We start from the raw sequence: 22,296 nt of genomic DNA on the forward strand, positions 1-22,296 counted from the left end.
CACACACCCCCACCTCTCTCACACACTCACTCTCACACACACACCCCCACCTCACACACATACCCCCACCTCACACACACCCCCATCTCTCACACACACCCCCACCTCACACACACACTCACTCTCACACACACACTCACTCTCACACACACCCCCACCTCACACACACACTCACTCTCACACACACCCCCACCTCACACACACACCCCCATCTCTCACACACACCCCCACCTCACACACACCCCCACCTCACACATACACACTCTCACACACACCCCCACCTCACACACACACCCCCATCTCTCACACACACCCCCACCTCACACACACCCCCACCTCACACACACCCCCACCTCACACACACCCCCATCTCTCACACACCCCCACCTCACACACACACCCACCTCTCACACACACCCCCACCTCACACACACACCCCCACCTCTCTCACACGCTCATTCTCACACACACATACTCACTCTGACACACACACTCACTCTGACACACACACTCACTCACTAGGCATTGATGGCTGCAGTAACAGAAACTGCCACTGTCCCCATTGGCGCTGGTGAGCAATGCACAGCTTAGCCTCTGATTGGCTGTCAGCTCTCACATGTAGGGAGTGTTGGGAGATTCTGGGGTAGGCCTGTCGCGCGCACACTCCTACTCACACTCACACACTCACTCACACTCGCTCACACAGTCACTGTCACACACACACACACACACACACACTCACTCACGCACACTCACTCTCACACACACTCACTCACACTCGCTCACACACACTCACTCTTACACACACTCACTAACACACACACTCACACTAACACACACTCATACTCACACACAAACTCATACACATACACACTCACTCGGCATTGATGGTTGCAATAACAGAAACACACACACACTCACTCTCACATACACACTCACACACACGCTCACTCTCACTCATGCATACTCACGTGCACACTCACTCTCACACACACACTCTTTCACTCAGCATTGATGGCTGCAATAACAGAAGCACACACACTCATTCTCACACAAACACTCACTCTCACACACACACACACTCAGTCTCACATACAAAGTCACACACATACACACACTCACTCTCACACATGCACGCAATCACCCTCACACACACTCAATCACTCTCACCCACACACACACATATACACACACACTCACTCATTCAGCGTTGATGGCTGCAATAACAGAAACACACACACACACTCTCATGCACACACACTCTCACTCTCGCACACACACGCACGCATATACACACTCACGCACTCACACACATACACACTCACACATACACACTCACTCTCTCACACACACTCACGCATATACACACTCACGCACTCACACACATACACACACACACATACACACTCACACACATACACACTCACACACACACTCACACACACACACTCTCACTCTCTCACACACACTCACGCATATACACACTCACGCACTCACACACATACACACTCACACACATACACACTCGCACACATACACACTCACACTTACTCTCGCAAACACACAATCACTCACCATTGATGGCTGTAATAACAGAAACACACACACACTCACTCTCACATACACAGTCACACACATACACACTCACACATGCTCACTTTCACACATACATACTCACATACATATGCATTCTCTCATACTCACTCTCACACACACACTCACACACTCTCAGATACACACACACACGCTCACACACACTCACATGCACTCACTCTCTCACATACGCACACTCAGTCACTCTCTCACACACCCTCACTCACGCTCACACACACTCATTCATTCGGCATTGACGGCTGTAATAACAGAAACACACGCACACTCACTCTCACACACACATTCACTCACTCTCGCACACACACGCACTCACTCGGCATTGATGACTGCAATAACAGACATATACACGCACTCACTCTTACTTACACAGTCACACACACACACTCACACCCATACACGCTCACACTCACACACACACTCACTCGGCATTGATGACTGCAATAACAGACACATACACACACTCACTCTTACTTACACAGTCACACACAGACACACACTCACACCCATACACGCTCACACTCACACACACACTCACTCGGCATTGATGGTACCAATAACAGAAACACACACACACACTCACTCTCACACACATACACACACACATACACACTCACTCACACACATACACTCACACACATACACACTCACACTCTCACAAATACACACACACACACATAGACACACACACACACACACACACACATACACACTCACTTGGCATTGATGGTTGCAATAACAGAAACACACATTCACTTTCACAAACACACTCACACATGCTCACTCTCACACAAACACACTCATACACACATATTCACTCTCACACACAAAGTCACACACATACACACACACATATTCACTCTCTCACACACACTCACTCTCTCACACACACACACACGCTCACTCGGCATTGATGACTGCAATAATAGAAATACATACACACTCACTCTCACGCACACTCACTCTCACCCACACACACAATCACTCTCACCCACACACAATCACTCTCACCCACACACACACACTCACTCACTCTCACTCTCAAACACAACTGCTCACTTTCACACACACACTCACTCGGTGTTGATGGCTGCAATAACAGAAACACACATACACACACTTTCATACGCACTCACTCTCACACACACAATCACTCACTCTCTCACACACTCACTCTCACACACATTCACTCTCACAGACACACTCACTCACTCTCACACGCACACACTCACTCTGCATTGATGGCTGTAATAACAGAAACACACAATCACTCACTCTCACACACATTCACTCTCACAGACACACTCACTCACACACACACAATCACTCACTCTCACACACACTCACTCTCACACACACTCACTCTCACAAACACACTCACTCACACACACAATCACTCTCACACACACTCACTCTCACAGACACACTCACTCACACACACAATCACTCACTCTCACACACACTCACTCACATACACTCACTCTCACACACACATTCACTCACTCAGCGTGATGGCTGCAATAACAGAAAAACACACACAAACTGTCTCATACACTCTCATTCTCACACACACTCTCACACACACACACTCACACTCACCCTCACACACATACACACTCACACACACACACTCACACTCACTCTTGCACACACATGCTCACTCGCCATTGATGGCTGTAATAACAGAAACACACACACACACTCTCACATACACACACTCACACATACACTCACACACACACTCACACAGACACACTCACACTCATACACACTCACACTCACACTTACACACACACACACATACACACTCACTCGGCATTGATGGTTGCAATAACAGAAACAGACGCACACTCCCTGTCACATACACACTCACATACATGCTCACTCTTTCACACGCACACTCACTCTCACATTCACTCACTCTCACACACACTCACTCTCACATATACACACTCTCACACACACACTCTGACACACACACACTCACTCTGACACACACACTCACTCACTCGGCATTGATGGCTGCAATAACAGAAACTGCCACTGTCCCCATTGGCGCTGGTGAGCAATGCAGAGCTTAGCCTATGATTGGCTGTCAGCTCTCACATGTAGGGAGTGTTGGGAGATTGTCGCGCGCACACTCCTACTCACACTCACACACTCATACTCACACACTCACACACTCACACACACACAGTCACACTAACACACACAATCACAGTCACACACATACACACTCATACTCATACACTCACTTACACACACACACTCGCTCACACACACACACACACTCACTCTCAAACACACACTCACTCGGAAACATGCACTCACTCTCACACACACACACACATCCCCACCTCCCTCTCACACGTGCGCTCTGTCACACACACTCACCTTCTGCCACACACTCTTACACACACACTCACTCGGCATTGATGGCTGCAATAACAGAAACTGCCACTGTCCCCACTGGCGCTGGTGAGCAATGCTCAGCTTAGCCTCTGATTGGCTGTCAGCTCTCACATGTAGAGAGTATGGGGGGATTCTGGGGTAGGCCTGTCACACGCACACAGTCACACTAACATACACACACTCACTTGCTTTCACATACACACACACACTCTCACACATACACACTCACTGTCACACACACTCACTCACTCTCACACACACAATCACTCACTCTCACACACACTCACTCACTCGGTATTGATGGCTGCAATAACAGAAACACACACACACTCACTCTCACAGACATACACATACACACTCACACATACACACTAACACACACACACAATCACTCACTCTCACACACACAATCACTCACACACTCACATACTCACACACAAACTCTCACACATACACAGTCACACACACACTCACACATGCTCACACGCATACACACACACTCACACATACACACTCACTCACCCTCCCACCCACCTCTGACACACACACTCACTCTGACACACACTCTCATTCTGACACACACACACTCACTCACTCGGCATTGATGGCTGCAATAACAGAAACTGCCACTGTCCCCATTGGCGCTGGTGAGCAATGCCAGCTTAGCCTCTGATTGGCTGTCAGCTCTCACATGTAGGGAGTGTGGGGAGATTCTGGGGTAGGCCTGACTCACACTCACACACCCCCCACCTCTCTCACTCACTCTCACACACACACACTCACCCTCACACACACTCCCTCTCACACACACTCTCTCACACACACATACACGCACTCACGCACATACACACACACATACACACACACATAGAAACATAGAAAATAGGAGCAGGAGTAGCCCATTCGGCCCTTCGAGTCTGCTCCGCCATTCATTATGATCATGGCTGATCATCCAACTCAATAGCCTGCTCCCGCTTTCTCCCCATATCCTTTCATCCCTTTCGCCCCAAGAGCTATATCTAACTCCTTCTTGAAAACATACAATGTTTTAGCCTCAACTACTTTCTGTGGTAACAAATTCCACATGCTCACCACTCTCTGGGTGAAGAAATTTCTCCTCATCTCAGTCCTAAGTGGTCTACCCTGTATCCTCAGACTGTGACCCCTGGTTCTGGACTCCCCCACCATCAGGAACATCCTTCCTGCATCTTCCCTGTCTAGTCATGTTAGAATTTTATTTTACTATGAGATCCACCCTCATTCTTCTGAACTCCAGCGAATATAATCCTAAACTACTCAATTTCTCCTCACATGTCAGTCCCGCCATCCCAGGAATCAGTCTGGTAAACCTTTGCTGCACTCCCTCGAAAGCAAGAACATCCTTCCTCAGATAAGGAGACCAAAACTGCACACAATATTCCAGGTGTGGTCTCACCAAGGCCCTGTACAATTACAGCAAGACATCCCTGCACCTGTACTCGAATCCTCTGGCTATGAAGGCCAACATACCATTTGCCTTCTTTACCGCCTGCTGCACCTGCATGCTTACCTTCAGCGACTGGTGTATGAGAACACCCAGGTCTCGTTGCACATTCCCCTCTCTCAATTTATAGTCATTCAGATAGTAATCTGCCTTCCTGTTTTTGCTACCAAAATGGATAACCTCACATTTATCCACATTATACTGCATCTGCCATGCATTTGCCCACTCACTCAGCTGGTCCAAATCACACTGAAGCATCTCTGCATCTTCCTCACAGCTCACCCTCCCACCCAGCTTTCTGTCATCTGCAAATTTGGAGATATTACATTTAGTTCCCTCATCTAAATCATTAATATATATTGTGGATAACTGGGGTCCCAGCACCAATCCCTGCGGTACCCCACTAGTCACTGCCTGCCATTCGGAAAAAGACCCGTTTATTCCTACTCTTTGATTCCTGTCTGCCAACCAGTTTTCTATCCATCTCAATACACTACCCCCAATCCCATGCACTTTAATTTTACATGCTAATCTCTTATGTGGGACTTTGTCGAAAGCCTTCTGAAAGTTCAAATAAACCACATCCACTGGCTCCCCTCATCAACTCTACTAGTTACATCCTCGAAAAATTCCAGTAGATTTGTCAAGCATGATTTCCCTTTCGTAAATCCATGCTGACTCTGTCCGATTCTGCCACTGTTTTCCAAGTGCTCAGCTATTAAATCTTTTATAATGAACTCTGGAATTTTCCCCACTAGTAATGTCAGTCTGACTAGTCTATAATTCCCTGTTTTCTCTCTGCCTCCCTTTTTAAATAGTGGGGTTACATTAGCTACCCTCCAATCTGTAGGAGCTGTTCCAGAGTCTATAGAATCTTGGAAGATGACTACCAATGCATACACTATTTCTAGGGCCACTTCCTTAAGAACTCTGCGATGTAGATTATCAGGCCCTGGGGATTTATTGACCTTCAATCCCATCAATTTCCCCAACACCATTTCTCTACTAATACTGATTTCTTTCAGTTCCTCCCTCTCACTAAACCCTGTGTTCCCCAACATTTCTGGTATGTTATTAGTGTCCTCCTCTGTGAAGACAGAACCAAAGTATGTATTTAGTTGGTCAGCCATTTCTTTGTTCCCCATTATAAATTCCCCTGTTTCTGACTGTAAGGGACCTACATTTTTCTTCACCAATCTTTTTCTCTTCACATACCTATAGAAACGTTTACAGTCAGATTTAGGTTCCCTGAAAGCTTACTCTCGTACTCTATTTTCCCCTTCTTAATCAATCCCTTGGTCCTTTGCTGAATTCTAAACTGCTCCCAATCCTCAGGTCTGTTGTTTTTTCTGGCAAATTTGTAAGCCTCTTCCTTGCATCTAATACTCTCTCTAATTTCCCTTGTAAGCCATGGTTTGGCCATCTTTCCTATTTCACTTTTGCGCCAGACAGGAATAAACAATTGTTGCAGTTCACCCATGCGCTCTTTGAACATTTGCCATTGCCTATCCACCATCATCCCTTTAATTAACGTTTCCCAATTCATCATAGCCAACTCACCCCTCATACCATCATAGTTTCCTTTATTAAGATTCAGGACCCTAGTGTCAGAATCAGCTATGTCACTCTCCGTCTTGACAAAGAATTCTTTCATATTATGGTCCCTCATCCCCAAGGGGCCTCGCACAACTAGATTGCCAATTATTCCTTTTTCATTACACAATGCCCAGTCTAGGATGGCATGTTCTCTAGTTGGTTCTCAACATATTGGTCCAGAAAAACATCCTGTATACACTCCAGGAAATCCTCCTCTAAGGTATTGTTACTAATTTGATTTGCAGATTAAAGACACCCATAATTACAGATGTTCCTTTATTACATGCGTCTCTAATTTTCTGTTTAATGCGATTCCCAACATCACCACTACAGTTTGGGAGTCTATATACAACCCCCACTAACGTTTTTTTGCCCCTTAGTGTTTCTCAGCTCTACCCATACAGATTCCACATCGTCGGAGCTAATATCTTTCCTCACTAATGCGTTAATTTCCTCTTTAACCAGCAATGTAACTCCACCGCCTTTTCCTTTTTGTCTATCCTTCCTGAATACTGAATACCCCTGGATGTTCAGTTCCCATCCCTGGTCACCCTGCAGCCATGTCTCCATAATCATAACTATATCATACCTGTTTACATCTAATTGTGTGATTAATTCATCCACTTTATTGCGAATGCTCCTCGCGTTAAGGCACAAAGTCTTAAGGTTTGTCTTTTTAACATTACTGTCCCGTTCCCACTATTTTTCACTGAGGCCCTGTTTGATTCTTGCCCTTGATTTCTCTGGCTATCACTTTTCTTATTCCCCTTTTGTTCTTGTCCTTGATTCCCTCTCCTCTTATCCTTGTATAGGTTTCCATCCCTCTGCCATTTTAGTTTAAACCCTCCCCAACCACTCTAGCAAATATTTCCCCAGGACATCAGTCCCGGTCCTGCCTAGGTGTAACCCGTCCAGTTTGTACTGGTCCCACCTCCCCCAGAAATGGTCCCAACCTCCCAGGAATCTGAAACCCGCCCCCTCATACCATCTCTTCAATGACGTATTCATCCGATACATCCTGCTATTTCTACTCTGACTAGCACGTGGCACTGGTAGTAATCCTGAGATCACTACCTTTGAGGTCCTACTTTTCAACTTACTTCCTAACTCCCTTATTCTGCTTTTAGGACCTCATCTCTTTTTTTAACCTATGTCATTTGTACCAATGTGTACCACAACCACTGGCTGTTCACCCTCCCCCTTCAGAATGTTCTGTAGCTGCCCTGAGACATCCTTGACCCTAGCACCAGGGAGGCAACATACCATCCTGGAGTCTCGTTTGCGGCCACAGAAACGCCTATTTATTCCCCTTACAATTGAATCCCCTATAACTATTGCATTCCCACACTTTTTACTCCTCCCCTGTGCAGCAGAGCCAACCGTGGTGCAACAAATTTGGCTGTTGCTGCTTTCCCCTGAGAGGTCATTCCCCTCAACAGCATCCAAAGCGATATATCTGTTTTGCAGGGGAATAGCCACAGGAGATTCCTGCACTGCCTGCCTAGTCCTCTTGCTTTGCCTGGTGGTCATCCATTCCCTTCCTGCCTGTGGACTCTTAGCCTGTGGTGTGACCACCTCTCTATATGTGCTATCCATGATACTCTCCGCCTCGCGGATATTCCTGTGTCCCCAGCCGCTGCCCCATCTCTGAAACCTGGGCTTCCAGGAGCTGCAGCTGGAGACACTTCCTGCACACACACTGGCCCCGGGCACTGGAAATGTTCCTGGCTTCCCACATAGAGCAGGAGGAGCACACCACGGCTTTGAGCTGTCCTGCCATGACTTACCCCTTTAAATTAAATTAAACCTTTTGGAAGATACTTAATATCAAATAATATCAATTACTCTAGGGCTCTTCTTCCCTGCTCCTCGTTGTTACAGAATATAGCCCTTACAAACGATAAACCACAAATAAGACCTTAAAAACTACAAGCGATAAAAGTAGTAAATACTTACCTGACCGTACTCACGGTACTCAAAGGATCACCTCGTTCCCTCCTCACCGATCTCCCTCAGTCACCAAACTCCAACTTAAGCACTCTACTGCAGCCCGAAGCAGCACTCCAGTACAGACAAAGTCAGCACTGTAAGATGGCCAGTTTTTAATACTCTCTGAATCTAGTCTCTGAAAACCTGTTTAAGCCAGTTATCTAATTAACTAGCTGCAGCTACAAGCAGAGCCTGTATAAACCCGTTTTAAAGCCGACCTAAAACTCACCTTCTTCCATCCCAAACAGCAACTTTTAGTTAATTACTAAATTAAAGAAAGACTAGACGTTAGATAGAAATTAACCCTTAAATTCTCTCAGTCACCAAACTCCAACTTAAGCACTCCACTGCAGCCCATAGCAGCACTCTAGTGCACACACACACAATCTCTCTCACACACACAGAGACACACACACATTCTCTCTCCCTCTCTTACACATACACACACATACACACAAACAATCTCTCTCTCTCTCACACACACACACACACTCTCCCTCTCACACACAAACACACTCTCACACACACTCACTCACTCATACATACAGACACACACACACACATTCTCTCTATCTCTCTCTCACACACACACACATTCTCTCTCACACACACACACACAGTCCCTCCCTCTCTCACACACAGACACACTCTCTCTCACACACACTCACTCACACACACCCCACACAAATTTTCTCACACACACACACTCTCTCAAACCCACAGACTCTCTCTTTCTCTCACACACAAACACTCACACAGACAGACACACGCACATTCTCTCACACAGACACACGGAGACACACAGACATTCTCTCTCTCTCTCACACACACACACACATACACACTCTCTCACGTACACACACAAACATTCTCTCTCTCTCACAAACACACACACACTCTCTCTCGCACACACACAGACACTCTCTCATACACACTCACTCACACACATTCTTTCTCTCACGCACACACGCACACACACACACTCTCCATGTCTCTCACACACACAGGCACACTGTCTCTCACATACAGACCCACTCTCTCTCACACTCTCTCCCTCACACACACACACACACACATTCTCTCTCTCTCTCTCTCACACACACACACCTCTCTCTCACACACACATAGACACACTCTCTCTCACATACACTCACACACACACACAAACATACACACACCCTCTCTTTCACACTGACACACTCTCACACACAATCACTCACACTCACACACTCTCTCATACCCACACACTCACACACACACATAGACATGCTCTCTCTCACACACTCACTCACACACATCCCGCACAAACTCTCTCATACATACACACTCTCTCATACCCACACACACACTCTCTCTCACACACACTCTTTATCTCACACTCACGCACACTCTCTCACTCTCACTTTCTCTCTCCCGCACTCACACACGTACTCTCTCTCTCACACACAGACACTCTCTCTCTCTTTCTCTCTCACACTCACACATGCTCTCTCTGTCTCATGTTTTCTTTCTCTCACACTCTCTTTCTGTCACATACTTTCATCTCACACCTACATATACTTTTGTTAAGTTCCACTTCAGACTGGTTGCCATGCTTTGTCCTGTCAAATGATGCACAAAGCCAAGGCTAATTGGGGATTTCCCTCTGTTGTACTTTTGTTGTACTTTTTCCTGTTTTATTCTTGGCACACAGAGAACTGCAAAGATGCCCTCACAGTTAATTACACTCAAGCAGAAGTGATCACCCTGTCATAATGGCAAATAGCAGAGGTCAGAGGGCAAAGGGCGAGCTTCCACGCTTTATCCAAAATTCTGTCCTGGAGGGAAGCAATGGAAGGTTCCAGACTGCCTCAATCTGGGCTGAAGACCAGGAGTTCAGAATTATCGAACACTCATAATGATGAATTTTGTTGTAATATACCTATATAATCTTGTAAAAGCATGGTTGCATGATGGTTCTGTAAAATATGTATTATGAAGAAAAGAAGTATATATATATACATTTCTATATATGAACTATAGGCATTTGTTAACATTCTAGATCATAGCGTGCAAAGATCTTTGAATTCCAGCAATAGATTAATAATCCTTATTTTATCATTACTTGTTGAACATTTTATACTTGTCTATTACTGTCTAATATTGAATTAGAAGAGACATGTGTGAATTTTACTTCCATAAGTGCTTTATTGTAAAGACTGTTGTTTTTCAGTTTGAGGTGTGTCCTAGCAACAGAATTAAAATGTCAAAAGTTCTTTGAAGTAAATGATATTCTCCTGTGCTCCAAGTCACTTCTCAGCTTTGAAACAAGTCAGGCCCCTTGCTTTCTGAGATGAATTTATTCTTGCCAGTTTGCAGTGAGATCAAGAACCCAGCAAGACGAGCAGTTGCAAATGCAGCAAATCTGAAATAAATACAGAAAATGCTGGAGGGATGGAGCACCATCACTGAAAACCGTAGCCTGTACCTGAAACATTAACCTGCCGTTAAAATCTGATCGATCAGCTGTGTATTTCCAGAATATCCTTGGTATTCTAAACAAGGAAGGACACCAGGGGGGAAACTGTGATGTGGGTAAGTTTGATCGGTTAAGTTTGTGTCCCTGCTCCATGTGCTGTAATGTTCCATGTTCTGTGTCTCTGGCAATAACACTTGTTTCTATGTTTGTTAAGCATGAAATTGAGCAGGCCGTACTTGTGTGGAAATAAAGAGTTAATCTTTTTCAAGTTAACTTTACCGTGTTTCATGTTTTATGTCTCAAAATGAAGCTGGCTACAAACACCCAGAATCAGAGAATGATACAGCACAGAAGAAGGCTATTCAGCCCATCATCCCTGTACTGGCTTTTTGAGTAACAACCCAGTTAATCCGACTCCCCTGTTCTTTCCTCGCAGACCAGCAAAATTTTATTTTTCAAATATTTATCCAATTACCTGTTGAAAGTTCCTATTGAATCTGCTTCCACAACCCTTTCAAGCAGCACATTCCAGCTTATCCTGCCTCCTTCAAAGATTTTTGTATCTACCCACCCACTTTCAAATTGTACCATTTAGTTTATATCGCTTCTCCTCATCCTTCCTTCCAAAATGTATCACTTCATCATTCTGTGCAGTAAATTTCATCTGTCACGTGTCTGCCCATTTAACCATTTCTCTCTGTCCTTCTGAAATCCGTTCCTGTCCTTGGTGTTTACTACGTTTCGAGGTTTTGTGACATCTGCAAACTTTGAAATTCTGCCCTGTATATTTAAGTTGAGGTCATCAATATATTTCAGAAAGAGCAGTGATCCCATCCCTGGGGGACATCATTGTATAAGCCCCTCCAGGCTGAAACACAGCCTTTCACCACAACTCTCTGCTTTCTATCTCTTAACTAGTTTTATATGCACATTGCCGCTGTTCCTTTAATTGCAACAAGTCGATTATGTGATACTTTATTCAGCACCTTTTGAAAATCCACACCCACATCAACCACACTACCCTCATCAAACCTTTCTGCTGCTTCATCAAGTAACTCGATCCAGTTAGTCAAACATGATTTGCCTTTAACTCCTTCATATTGAATGTCAAAGCTGCAATGGCATTACTGGCAAAGTTCCTGGGATGTGATTGGCTAGCATGAGGAACACCTACATATCACTGAATGCCAAGAAACTATTCAAAGCAGAGTTATAAATAACTAAATTTAAAAAAAAATACAAGGAAAGATTGTGCAAATGTGAAGCCTGTAAAAGATTCCCAGTCAGTTGTCTCTCTGGGCATATTCCCCACTTGGCCGGTGTCCAATAAACTCCTGCCTCACGCCTCCCTGTGGTAGCCTGGCTGGCAGCTGGTGTGGCTGCCTTCTCTCCTGGAATGGTCCATTCCCTCATTGCAAAGTCTTGCCTTGGATGTTGGATGACAAACTCAGGGGCCCGCAATGTTCGGTTTGGTTTTTGATGCATCAACATTGTTATGATCCTTGAAGAGAGCCATAACTTTAAAAAAATATTATTAAAAAGTAAAATAAAAACTGAAAGTGCTGGAATAACTCAGCAGGCCTGGCAGCACCTGTGGAGAGTGAAACAGAGTTAACATCGAGTCAATATGACTCTTATTCAGAACGCTTTTTATTTAAAAAAAAAAGTGAATTTCCCAAATGACCAATGAAAATAACAGAAGGAAAAAATTTCATGCTTTATTACTCTTAATGTAGCAAACAAACTAAATTAAACCTATCAGCAGGCAAATAAAACATCAAGCTAAAGAAAAGGTACTTTCACTAATTAATGCAATTGGATTATGTCTAACAGCCCTTTAGCTGTGCACCATAATTCTGGCAGATATATAGCGTTATAAGATTAAGTCCCAAATTATTCCCAGTTTTCCAACAGGCTCAGTGCTCCCTGCCACATCAAGTCGAATTTTGCAGTGTCCTTCAAAAATCGTTCCACTCAACCTGAGTATTCCAGCAGCAACTCCCACCAACAAGGTGACTCCTAGATCCTTAAATCTCCAGAGTCCCATCAGTTTGTTCATCATCTTTTTGAACAGAGGACTACAGGAGCTGCATTGTCTCACGCTCTGTCTCTGGATCTGTCTCCAAAAAGCAGCTGCCCCTTTTCTGTGTCATGGTGTGAAAACTGTCACTTAATTTTAATAGGTTTCAGTTTGGGTTTCTTTCCTCATGACAACCAGGTCACATGGGCCTGGGTCTGTATGACCACAACTCCCACCCCCTCCAGAACATTCTGTTTCACATTAATTTAAAGGAGATACTTTAAAATATAACCATCTAACAAAGTCCTGCATCATAACATAATCAATAAGACAAAAGGCCTATAACCATATAATATCCTTTCCTATCAGAATCAGTGAGAAATAAGTTGAACGTAATGTCCCATTCATTCTGAGAAAAATTATTGCCAAAACTTAAGGGACTAAAATCCAACAATTCCCCGGGGCCTGATGGCTACTTGCACCCTAGGATTCTAAAAGAGATAGCCACACAGATGATGGATGTGCTAGCTAAAATTTTCCCTAGATTGCGAATGGTTCCATTCATTCTGAAGTTGGCAAATGTTTTTCAAGAAAGAAGGAGAAAGAAAACAGTGAACTACAGGCCAGTTAGCCTAACATCAGTTATTGGGGAAATGCTGGAATCTATTATTAAGGAAGTCTTAACAATGCATTTAGAAAAGCGTTATATGATTAGAACAAGTCAACATGGTTTTACATACAAACATATGAACAAGGAGCAGGAGAAGGCCATTCGGCCCCTCAAGCCTGTTCCGTCATTTAATAAGATCATGGCTGATTTGATAGTAGCCTCAAATCTGCATCCTGCCTACACCCCCTTATCACCCCCTTGCTTACCAAGAATCTGTCCACCTCTGTCTTTAAAATGTTCAAACACCCTGTTTCCACCACCTTTTCAGGAAGAGAGTTCCAAAGACTCACCACCCTCTGAGAGAAAAAAAAATTCTCCTCATCTCTGTTTTAAATGAGTGACCCCTTATTTTTAAACAGTGGCCCCTAGTTCTCGATTCTCCCACAAGATGAAACATCCTCTCCACATCCACCCTCTCAAGACCCCTCAGGATCTGATATGTTTCAATCAAGTCACCTCTTACTCTTCTAAACTCCAGCAGATATAAGCCTAGTCTGTCCAACCTTTCCCCAGAAGACAACCCACCCATTCCTGGTACTAGTCTGGTAAACCTTCTCTGAACTGCTTCCAATGCATTTACATCCTTCCTTAAATAAGGTGACCAATATTGTACACAGCATTCCAAATGTGGTCTCATTAGTGCCCTGTACAACTGAAGCATAACCTCCCTACTTTTGTAATCAATTCTCCTCTCAATAAATGATAACATTCTATTAGCTTTCCCAATTACTTGCTGTATTTGTATACAGCCTTTTGTGATTCAGGCACTAAGACACACAGATCCCTCTGCATCTCAGAGCTCTGCAATATCTCACCATTTAGATAATGAGGAGAGTTTGGATAGACGGGTTATTTTCCCTGGAGCAGAGGAGATTGAGGGGAGACATGATTGAGGTGTATAAAATTATGAGGGGCATAGATAGGGTGGACAGGAAGGGACTTTTCCCCTTGGTGGAGGGATCGATAATCAGGGGGCATAGATTTAAGGTAAGGGGCAGAGGGTTTAGAGGGGATGTGAAGAAGAATTTTTTCACCCAAAGGGCAGTGGGAATCTGGAACTCATTGCCTGAAAGGATGGTAGAGGCAGAAACCCTCATAACATTTAAGAAGTATTTGGATGTGCACTTGCGATGTCATGTCATACAAGGCTATGGGCCTAGTGTTGGAAAATGGGATTAGAATAGTTAGGTACTTATTTGACTGGTGCAGACTCGATGGGCTGAAGGGCCTTTTTCTGTGCTGTAGACTTCTATGACTCTATGGCTCTATATACTTCTCTTTTATTCTTCCTGACAAAATGGGCAATTTCACATTTTCCCACATTAAACTCCATTTGCCAGATCTTTGCCCAGTCACTTATTCTATCTATATCTTTTTGTAGCCCCCTTATGTCCTCTTCACAAAGGGGAAGTGTGAAGTTATTCACTTTGGTTGTAGAATAGAAAAGCAGAATATTTTTTAAAAGGTGAGAAACTTGTAAATGTTGATGTTCAAAGAGACTTGGGTGTGCTCGTACAAGGAACACAGAAAGTTAGCATGCAGGTGCAGCAAACAATTAGGGAGGCAAGTGACATGTTGGCCTTTATTACAAGGGGATTGGAGTACAGGAATAAAGAGGTCTTGCTACAGTTGTACAGGGTTTTAGTGAGACCACATCTCGAATACTGTGTGCAAATTTTAGTCTCCACATTTAAGAAAGGATATACTTGCATTGGAGGCGGTACAGTGAAGATTCACTAGATTGGTCCCTGGGATGAAAGGGTTGTCTTACGGTGAGTGACTGAGTAAATTGGATCTATATTCTCTGGAGTTTAGAAGAATGAGAGGTGATCTCATTGAAACATACAATTCTGAAGGGGTTTGATCAGGTAGATATTGAGACATTGAGCGAGATTTTCTGACCCTGCCCACCACTGGGATTGTCTGGGCCACCGAAAGTCAATGGACCTTTGGCTGGGCCGCTGCATCCCCCGCGGCAGATCCCAGTAGGGTGGAGCCGGAAAATCCTGGCCATTATTCCCCCTGGTCAGGGAATCTAAAACACAGGGGCACAGTCTCAGGATAAGGGGTCTCTCATTTAGGACTGAGCTGAGGGGAAATTGCTTCACTCAAAGGGTTGTGGATCTTTGGAATTCTCTACCCCAGAGGGTTGTGGATGCTCCATCAATGAAGAGATTTAAGGCTGCGATAGACTGATTTCTGGTCTCACAGGGAATGAAGGGATATGGGGAGCGGGCAGGAAAATGGAGTTGAAGCCCAAGATTAGCCATGATTGTATTGAATGGCGGAGCAGGCTCGATGGGCTGAATGGTCTACTCCTGCTCCTATTTCTTGTGTTCTTGTGAATGGTTAGTTATTGATTTTGATCAGGCTTTTTGAATCTCTGAGATTATTAGATCCAGCATGAGAACTAGATCTCAGAAAGACTTTGTTTAAGAAAGACAAACTAATACTTTCTGTTGAACTTTGACCAATTCAACCATTTGGGAATGGGAAAGAGCAAATCAAACGTAAAGGCAAATACAGTGACATCAGCAAATGTCTGACTAAACTCAACCCCAAGAGAACTAATGCCAATTATTTTGTGCTACCCATGAGTCTGTCAATTTGACCACTTGATGACCACAATCATCTCTGAACTCTTAGTTTTCAAATGCATCCTGCTGTTTATTTCAAACTGATGCCACAGCACAAAAAACTTAATACCTACATTTAGAAAATTGCTTTTATTCAATGGAGCATGAAGAACAATATACATTTAAATAGTGAATACTCCAGAGCCTGACCTCAAACACAAAGAGACAGTGAAGTAATGTGGGGGTATGGGGGGAGACTGGAATCAAAGATAGTTGTCCCAAATTTGCACAAAGTGCAGTAGCGGGCATGAAGAAAGTTGTTATACCTGCCAGTCGCAATGGCGAGTTTTCGTGCCATATCGTCCCCTTCCGGCCTCTTTAACTATGCAGCCACAGGAAACCCGCTGTCTCGCTGGTGGGCGGCCTCCAATTTGCCCGCTATGCCATTACCTCGCCACTTCCTCACGCAGGGCGCCATATTTAAACTACAGCCGTGCGCACATTTCTCAACGCTTGCAGCCCAGGACTGCTCCAGTGAAGACATGGCCCCAAAAGCCAAGAAGAGTGCAGCCCCCCCCGATTCAGTAACACATCCCTGGGACACTTTCTGGACACCATGAAGGCTCACCGCGATGTCCTCTACCCCCGCTCTGGCCACAGGAGGCCCAGCAATCTCACCACTCCGGTTTGGGAGGCGATGGCAGTGGTGGTCAGTGCCAATGCTGCAAAGAAGAGGTTGGCCATCCGGTGCAGAAAGAGGATGAATGATTTCATCTGTGCCGCCAGGGTAAGGCAACCATCTCATCACTCTAACTCACACACTCACAAGCCCATCACACATTCACTGGCATCGCACTCACTGCCAGCTCAAGGGACATCACTACTCACTCTCTCACACACACCCTCACATCTCCATCTGGCCCCATCTCCTCTGGAGGCTGCCTCCTCAGCCCTCACCATCTTGAGGCTACTTGCACAGATCAACATGTGCCCCCACACACACCCTGGGATACCCACCTTCCCCAGTACTGCCCTCGCCCTGCAGTCTCTTCCCTTGCCAGAGGCCACTTCTCCCCCTTCCCCAACCAAGCCCTGGCCCTGCCACCCTCGCTTTATGGCTGGTCTGGTGGGTAAAGACCTGCCTGTGAGCCCCCCTAAAAGTGATGTGGGGCCGCCTGCAAAGCCTGGCGCTGAGGACCATGAGTGAAGCAAGATAGGCAAACAAACCTCAAATCCTGAGCAAAGTACAGCTCGCCAGGTGTACGTCGCTCATGTTCAGCTGTGAAATACGTTGGCGTGCAATCACATCATTTGACCAATGTGCCCGGCTGGATGCTAAAGCATTGAAATTAGGTTCCCAACGTGCGACAGTGGGAAACACGGCCTGCCATTGATGGGCAGAGCAGACAATTGAAAAATGGTTTCTGACACAATAAACCCGCTTTTTGGTCTCCTTGCCATATTGTCCGCTCCCGCCCACCGTGACACCCTCCTCCAATGGGACTGGACAATTCCGCTCAAAGATTTGAAGAAGGATTTCCATTCCTCTCACAGCTCAGCAAACTTTGGTGCTGGAGTATTCAAAGCTTGGAATTTTGCTCTTGGGGATTTGATGGGTGGTATTTTATGCCCTCCCCTGTGGTGTGTTTGGAGGTAGGTAGGGCATTTAATCAGGTGGGAGGGTGATGGGTGGAGACCCTGCCACTGCGCCGATTAAGCCCCGGGTGAGAAGACTCATGAATGGCCTTCCCAGCTCACTGCCAATCGATTCACAGGTGCCCAACTAATGTTCACTTAAGGGCCTCATCATGCTACCACTGGTATTCACCCAGTGGCAGGCAGGAGTTTTTCCCTCCACTGAGCAAGCAAACCTCTGCAGGTCTCCATGGGGGCAACCCTCATGCAAAGGCTCCCAGTGCCTGATCGAGGTAACTGCCATCGGGAAAAGTGGGCCCAGCTGAGAGCCTACCCCCACTGCCAGCTCCCCTACACCCACCCTGTCCCCCCAGAGGTGCTTCTGAGGAAAATAGCTGCCAGCCTCTGATTAGTTGACAGCGCTCAGTGGGCGGGACTTCCTACACCCATGGTCCTTGATCCCATACAAGGCCTGCTAATGGCCTGTTAATTGCCTAATTGGCTCATATTTTGGAAAGCTAAAGGAAGCAACAGAAGTCTCTTGCTGGTTCTCCAGCTGGCAGCTAAGACCTCCGTCACCTTCATGGATAAGGATGTGGTAACTAGGCATTTTGAAAAGGGTGGTAAAATTGGGCGGAGTCAACTTGAATTTATAAAAGGGAAATCATGTTTGACAAACTTCTTGGAGTTTTTTTGAGGATGTCACCTGTAGCATAGATAAAGGAGAACCAGTGGATGTGGTGTATTTGGATTTTCAGAAGGCTTTTGATAAGATCCCACACAAAAGGTTAGTAAATAAAATTAGAGCACATGGGGCTGGGGGAAATATACTGGTATGGATTAAGAATTGGTTAAGAGACAGACAACAGAATGTAGGAATCAATGAGTCATTCTCAGATGGCAGGCTGTTAGTGGGGTACGGCAAGGATCAGTGCTAGATCCACAGCTGTTCACAATCTATATAAATGATTTGGGTATTTGGATGTTGGGACAAGAGGTAATATTTCCATGTTTGCTGATGATGCAAAACTAGGTGGGAATGTGAGTTGTGAGGAGGATGCAAGGAGGTTTCAAGGGAATTTGGACAGACTAAGTGAATGGGCAAGAACATGGCAAATGGAAATAATGTGAATGAATTTGAAGTTATTCACTTTGCTAGAAAAAACAGAAAGGCAGGGTATTTCTTAAATGGTGAGAAGTTGGGAAGTAGGGGTGTCCAAAGGGACCTGGGTGTCCTTGTTCATGAGTCACTAAAAGTTAGCATACAGGTGCAGCAAGTAATTAGGAAGGCAAATTGTATGTTGACCTTCATTGCAAGAGGATTTGAGAACAGGAGTAAAGATATCTTGCTGCAATTGTATAGAGCCTTGGTGAGACTGCACCTGGAGTATTGTGCACAGTTTTATCCCATTATCTAAGGAGGGATATACTTGCCAAAGAGGGAGTGCAAAGGAGGTTCATCCTTTAATCCCTGGGATGAGGGATTGTTTTATGAGGAGAGATCAGGGAGACTGGGACTGTTTTCCCTGGAGTTTCAAAGAATGAGGGGGTGACCTTATTGAAACTTACAAAATTCTTGGGCGTGACAGGGTGGGTGTAGGTAAGATGTTTCCCCTGGCTGGTAGGTCTAAAACCAGAGGACATAATCTCTGGATAAGAGGTAGGCCGTTTAAGACTGAGGTGAGGAGGAATTTCTTCACTCAGAGGGTGGTGAGCCTTTGGAATTCTCTACCCCAGAGGCTGTGGAAGCTCAATCATTGAGCATGTTCAAGACAGAAATAGATAGATTTCTGGAGACTAAGGACATCAAGGGGTATGGGGATAGCACGGGAGGATGATGATGAGGTAGATTATCAGCCATAATCTATTTAAATGGTGGAGCAGGCTCGATCGGCTGAATGGCCTACTCCTGGCCCTATGTTCATACCATTCCCCCATTCCTCCAAAAACCTCTCCTTCTTGCTAATTCTCCACAAATATATTTTGACCATATTTCCATCCTTCCTCCTGATTGTTGTAATATCCAGTGCCTGTTTCTCTGCTGTTAATATCTCAGATAATGATATCTCTATTTAAAAAACTGTAGAAATCCCAATAGGTGTTCGCATATTTTGTTGCAAATTCAGGCACCTCATTGTGTCACACGGTTATAAAAAAAAACATAGCCTTAATGAAGAACCTTTAATCATTTAATTAGATGGTTGGTGAAAGAAAGAGTTATCTAAGGATGGGGGATTGATTAGGAAATGGGGCGTAGACCAAGTGCTCATGGAGGAAGACGGTAGGATACACCTGATTGGTGAAGAGCCTGTCCCGTGTTGTAACAAGTCCGTGTTTCTGTGACAATGGAGGAATTTAATTTTTTTTATTATTCATCAGGGGATGTGGGCTTCACTGGCTGGACCTGCATTAATTGCCCATCCCTGGTTGCCCTTGAGAAGGCGGTGGTGAGCTCAAAGCGAGTGTGGAGTTGGCGGATTCCCAGGTGCATTCATTTGGGTGGGAGGGTGAAGGTGGGCACCCTTTCCCCACTTTGCTCCAATGAAGTCAAGGGCAGGAAAGCTCACGGTTAGCCTTCCTGCCCCACAACCGATTAATGTACGTAGAAGGGCCTCATCCTGCCATGTTTGCTTGTAATAGCAGCAGGACTGCCAGCTAATCTTCTGCAAAGTGTCCAATTAAGAGGGATCATTGTCCATTTAGGGAGGGCGAGTGGGTTGAGGAGGTGGTGAGTGATTAAGTGCATGTGATTGCATGGGCGGATGGCAGCCTTCACTGTGCCTGCAGTGAGAATGTTGCTGAGGTGAATGGGCTGAGAGAGGATGGATGAAATGAAGGAGCGAAATGGCTGGAGGAAACAGTAGCAACTTCATCCCACAAGCACAGTCCGTGACATTAGTCCCCAGGGAAGAATCATGAAGTTGAGAGGTTCAGCCTGTGGATGACCTTCAGTTTTACTAATTTGAATCTCGAACATGCAGGTAACATTTTATTTTCATGGTGCTCTGATTTCCTGCAGTACACTTGCCTCCTGTGAGTTCACGAACTGTAGACACAGTGAAAGCCCCATAAGGCGCCGGTAAAATTTGATTACTCTTGGAAAACGCCTGATAATTGCTTCATTACCAGTCTTAGTTCACTTCCCCCTGTTTTACATTCCCTGACCAGCGGAGACAACCTCTCAGCGTCCACCCTATCAAACCCCTTCAGAATCTTGTCGGATTCAATGATGTCGCCTCTCATTCTTCTAAACTCCAGAGAAGAGAAGCCCAATTAACTCAGCTCGTTATCATAGAATAATCCTTTCCAAGGTCGAGTGAAACTTCGCTGTACCGCCTCCAATGCAAGTGTATCCTTTCTTAAATGTGGAGACCAAAACTGCACACAGCACTCCAGATGTAGTCTTACCAAAACCTTGTACAACTATAGCAAGGCTTCTTTATTCTTGTTCTTCAATTCCCTTACCATAAAGGCTAACGTAGATGGTACTGTTATGGCACAGCTGATGGTAAATGCTGAGCTGCTCAAATCCCAAAGGGAAACTTGAAACAACTGCCACAACTGTTTGGCAATTTGCATAGATTTCAAGATGCATGCTTTAAATTCAGTAGTAATAAGACCACCAAGTCTATAGGTTTCTGACAAAACTATATTAAACCTTTATTAATCGAAGAAATTATTTTAAATACATACATAGATCCATAAATTACTACTACGATAACTTCTAAATCCCCTAGTTAATTTAACTCCCAGTTATTCTTTTATTAAGGCAACTGTAAGACACATAGATTTTAAAAGGCTCAAGCAAAGAAACATGGTAAACTGAACAATCCACTTCAAAGTGAG

The 22,296-nt window shown here is 45.0% G+C and overlaps 1 protein-coding gene across 2 annotated transcripts in view; it reads left to right on the forward strand.

Moving 5' to 3' along the window:
• Nucleotides 1-11,814, forward strand: part of kcnc4 (potassium voltage-gated channel, Shaw-related subfamily, member 4) — a 68,098-nt gene extending 56,284 nt beyond the window's left edge. The window contains exon 4 of one of the 2 annotated variants that reach the window (XM_078546511.1): nucleotides 10,785-11,814. In XM_078546511.1, the coding sequence (XP_078402637.1) occupies nucleotides 10,785-10,846 (62 nt within the window). In that variant the 3' untranslated portion in view covers nucleotides 10,847-11,814. The remainder of the gene's footprint in view (nucleotides 1-10,784) is intronic. The other variant, XM_078546512.1, reaches the window with a different exon arrangement.
• Nucleotides 11,815-22,296: the final 10,482 nt, after the last annotated feature.

The sequence above is a fragment of the Cetorhinus maximus genome, chromosome 8 (genome assembly GCF_964194155.1).
Source record: "Cetorhinus maximus chromosome 8, sCetMax3.hap1.1, whole genome shotgun sequence".
Classification (NCBI taxonomy): domain Eukaryota; kingdom Metazoa; phylum Chordata; class Chondrichthyes; order Lamniformes; family Cetorhinidae; genus Cetorhinus; species Cetorhinus maximus.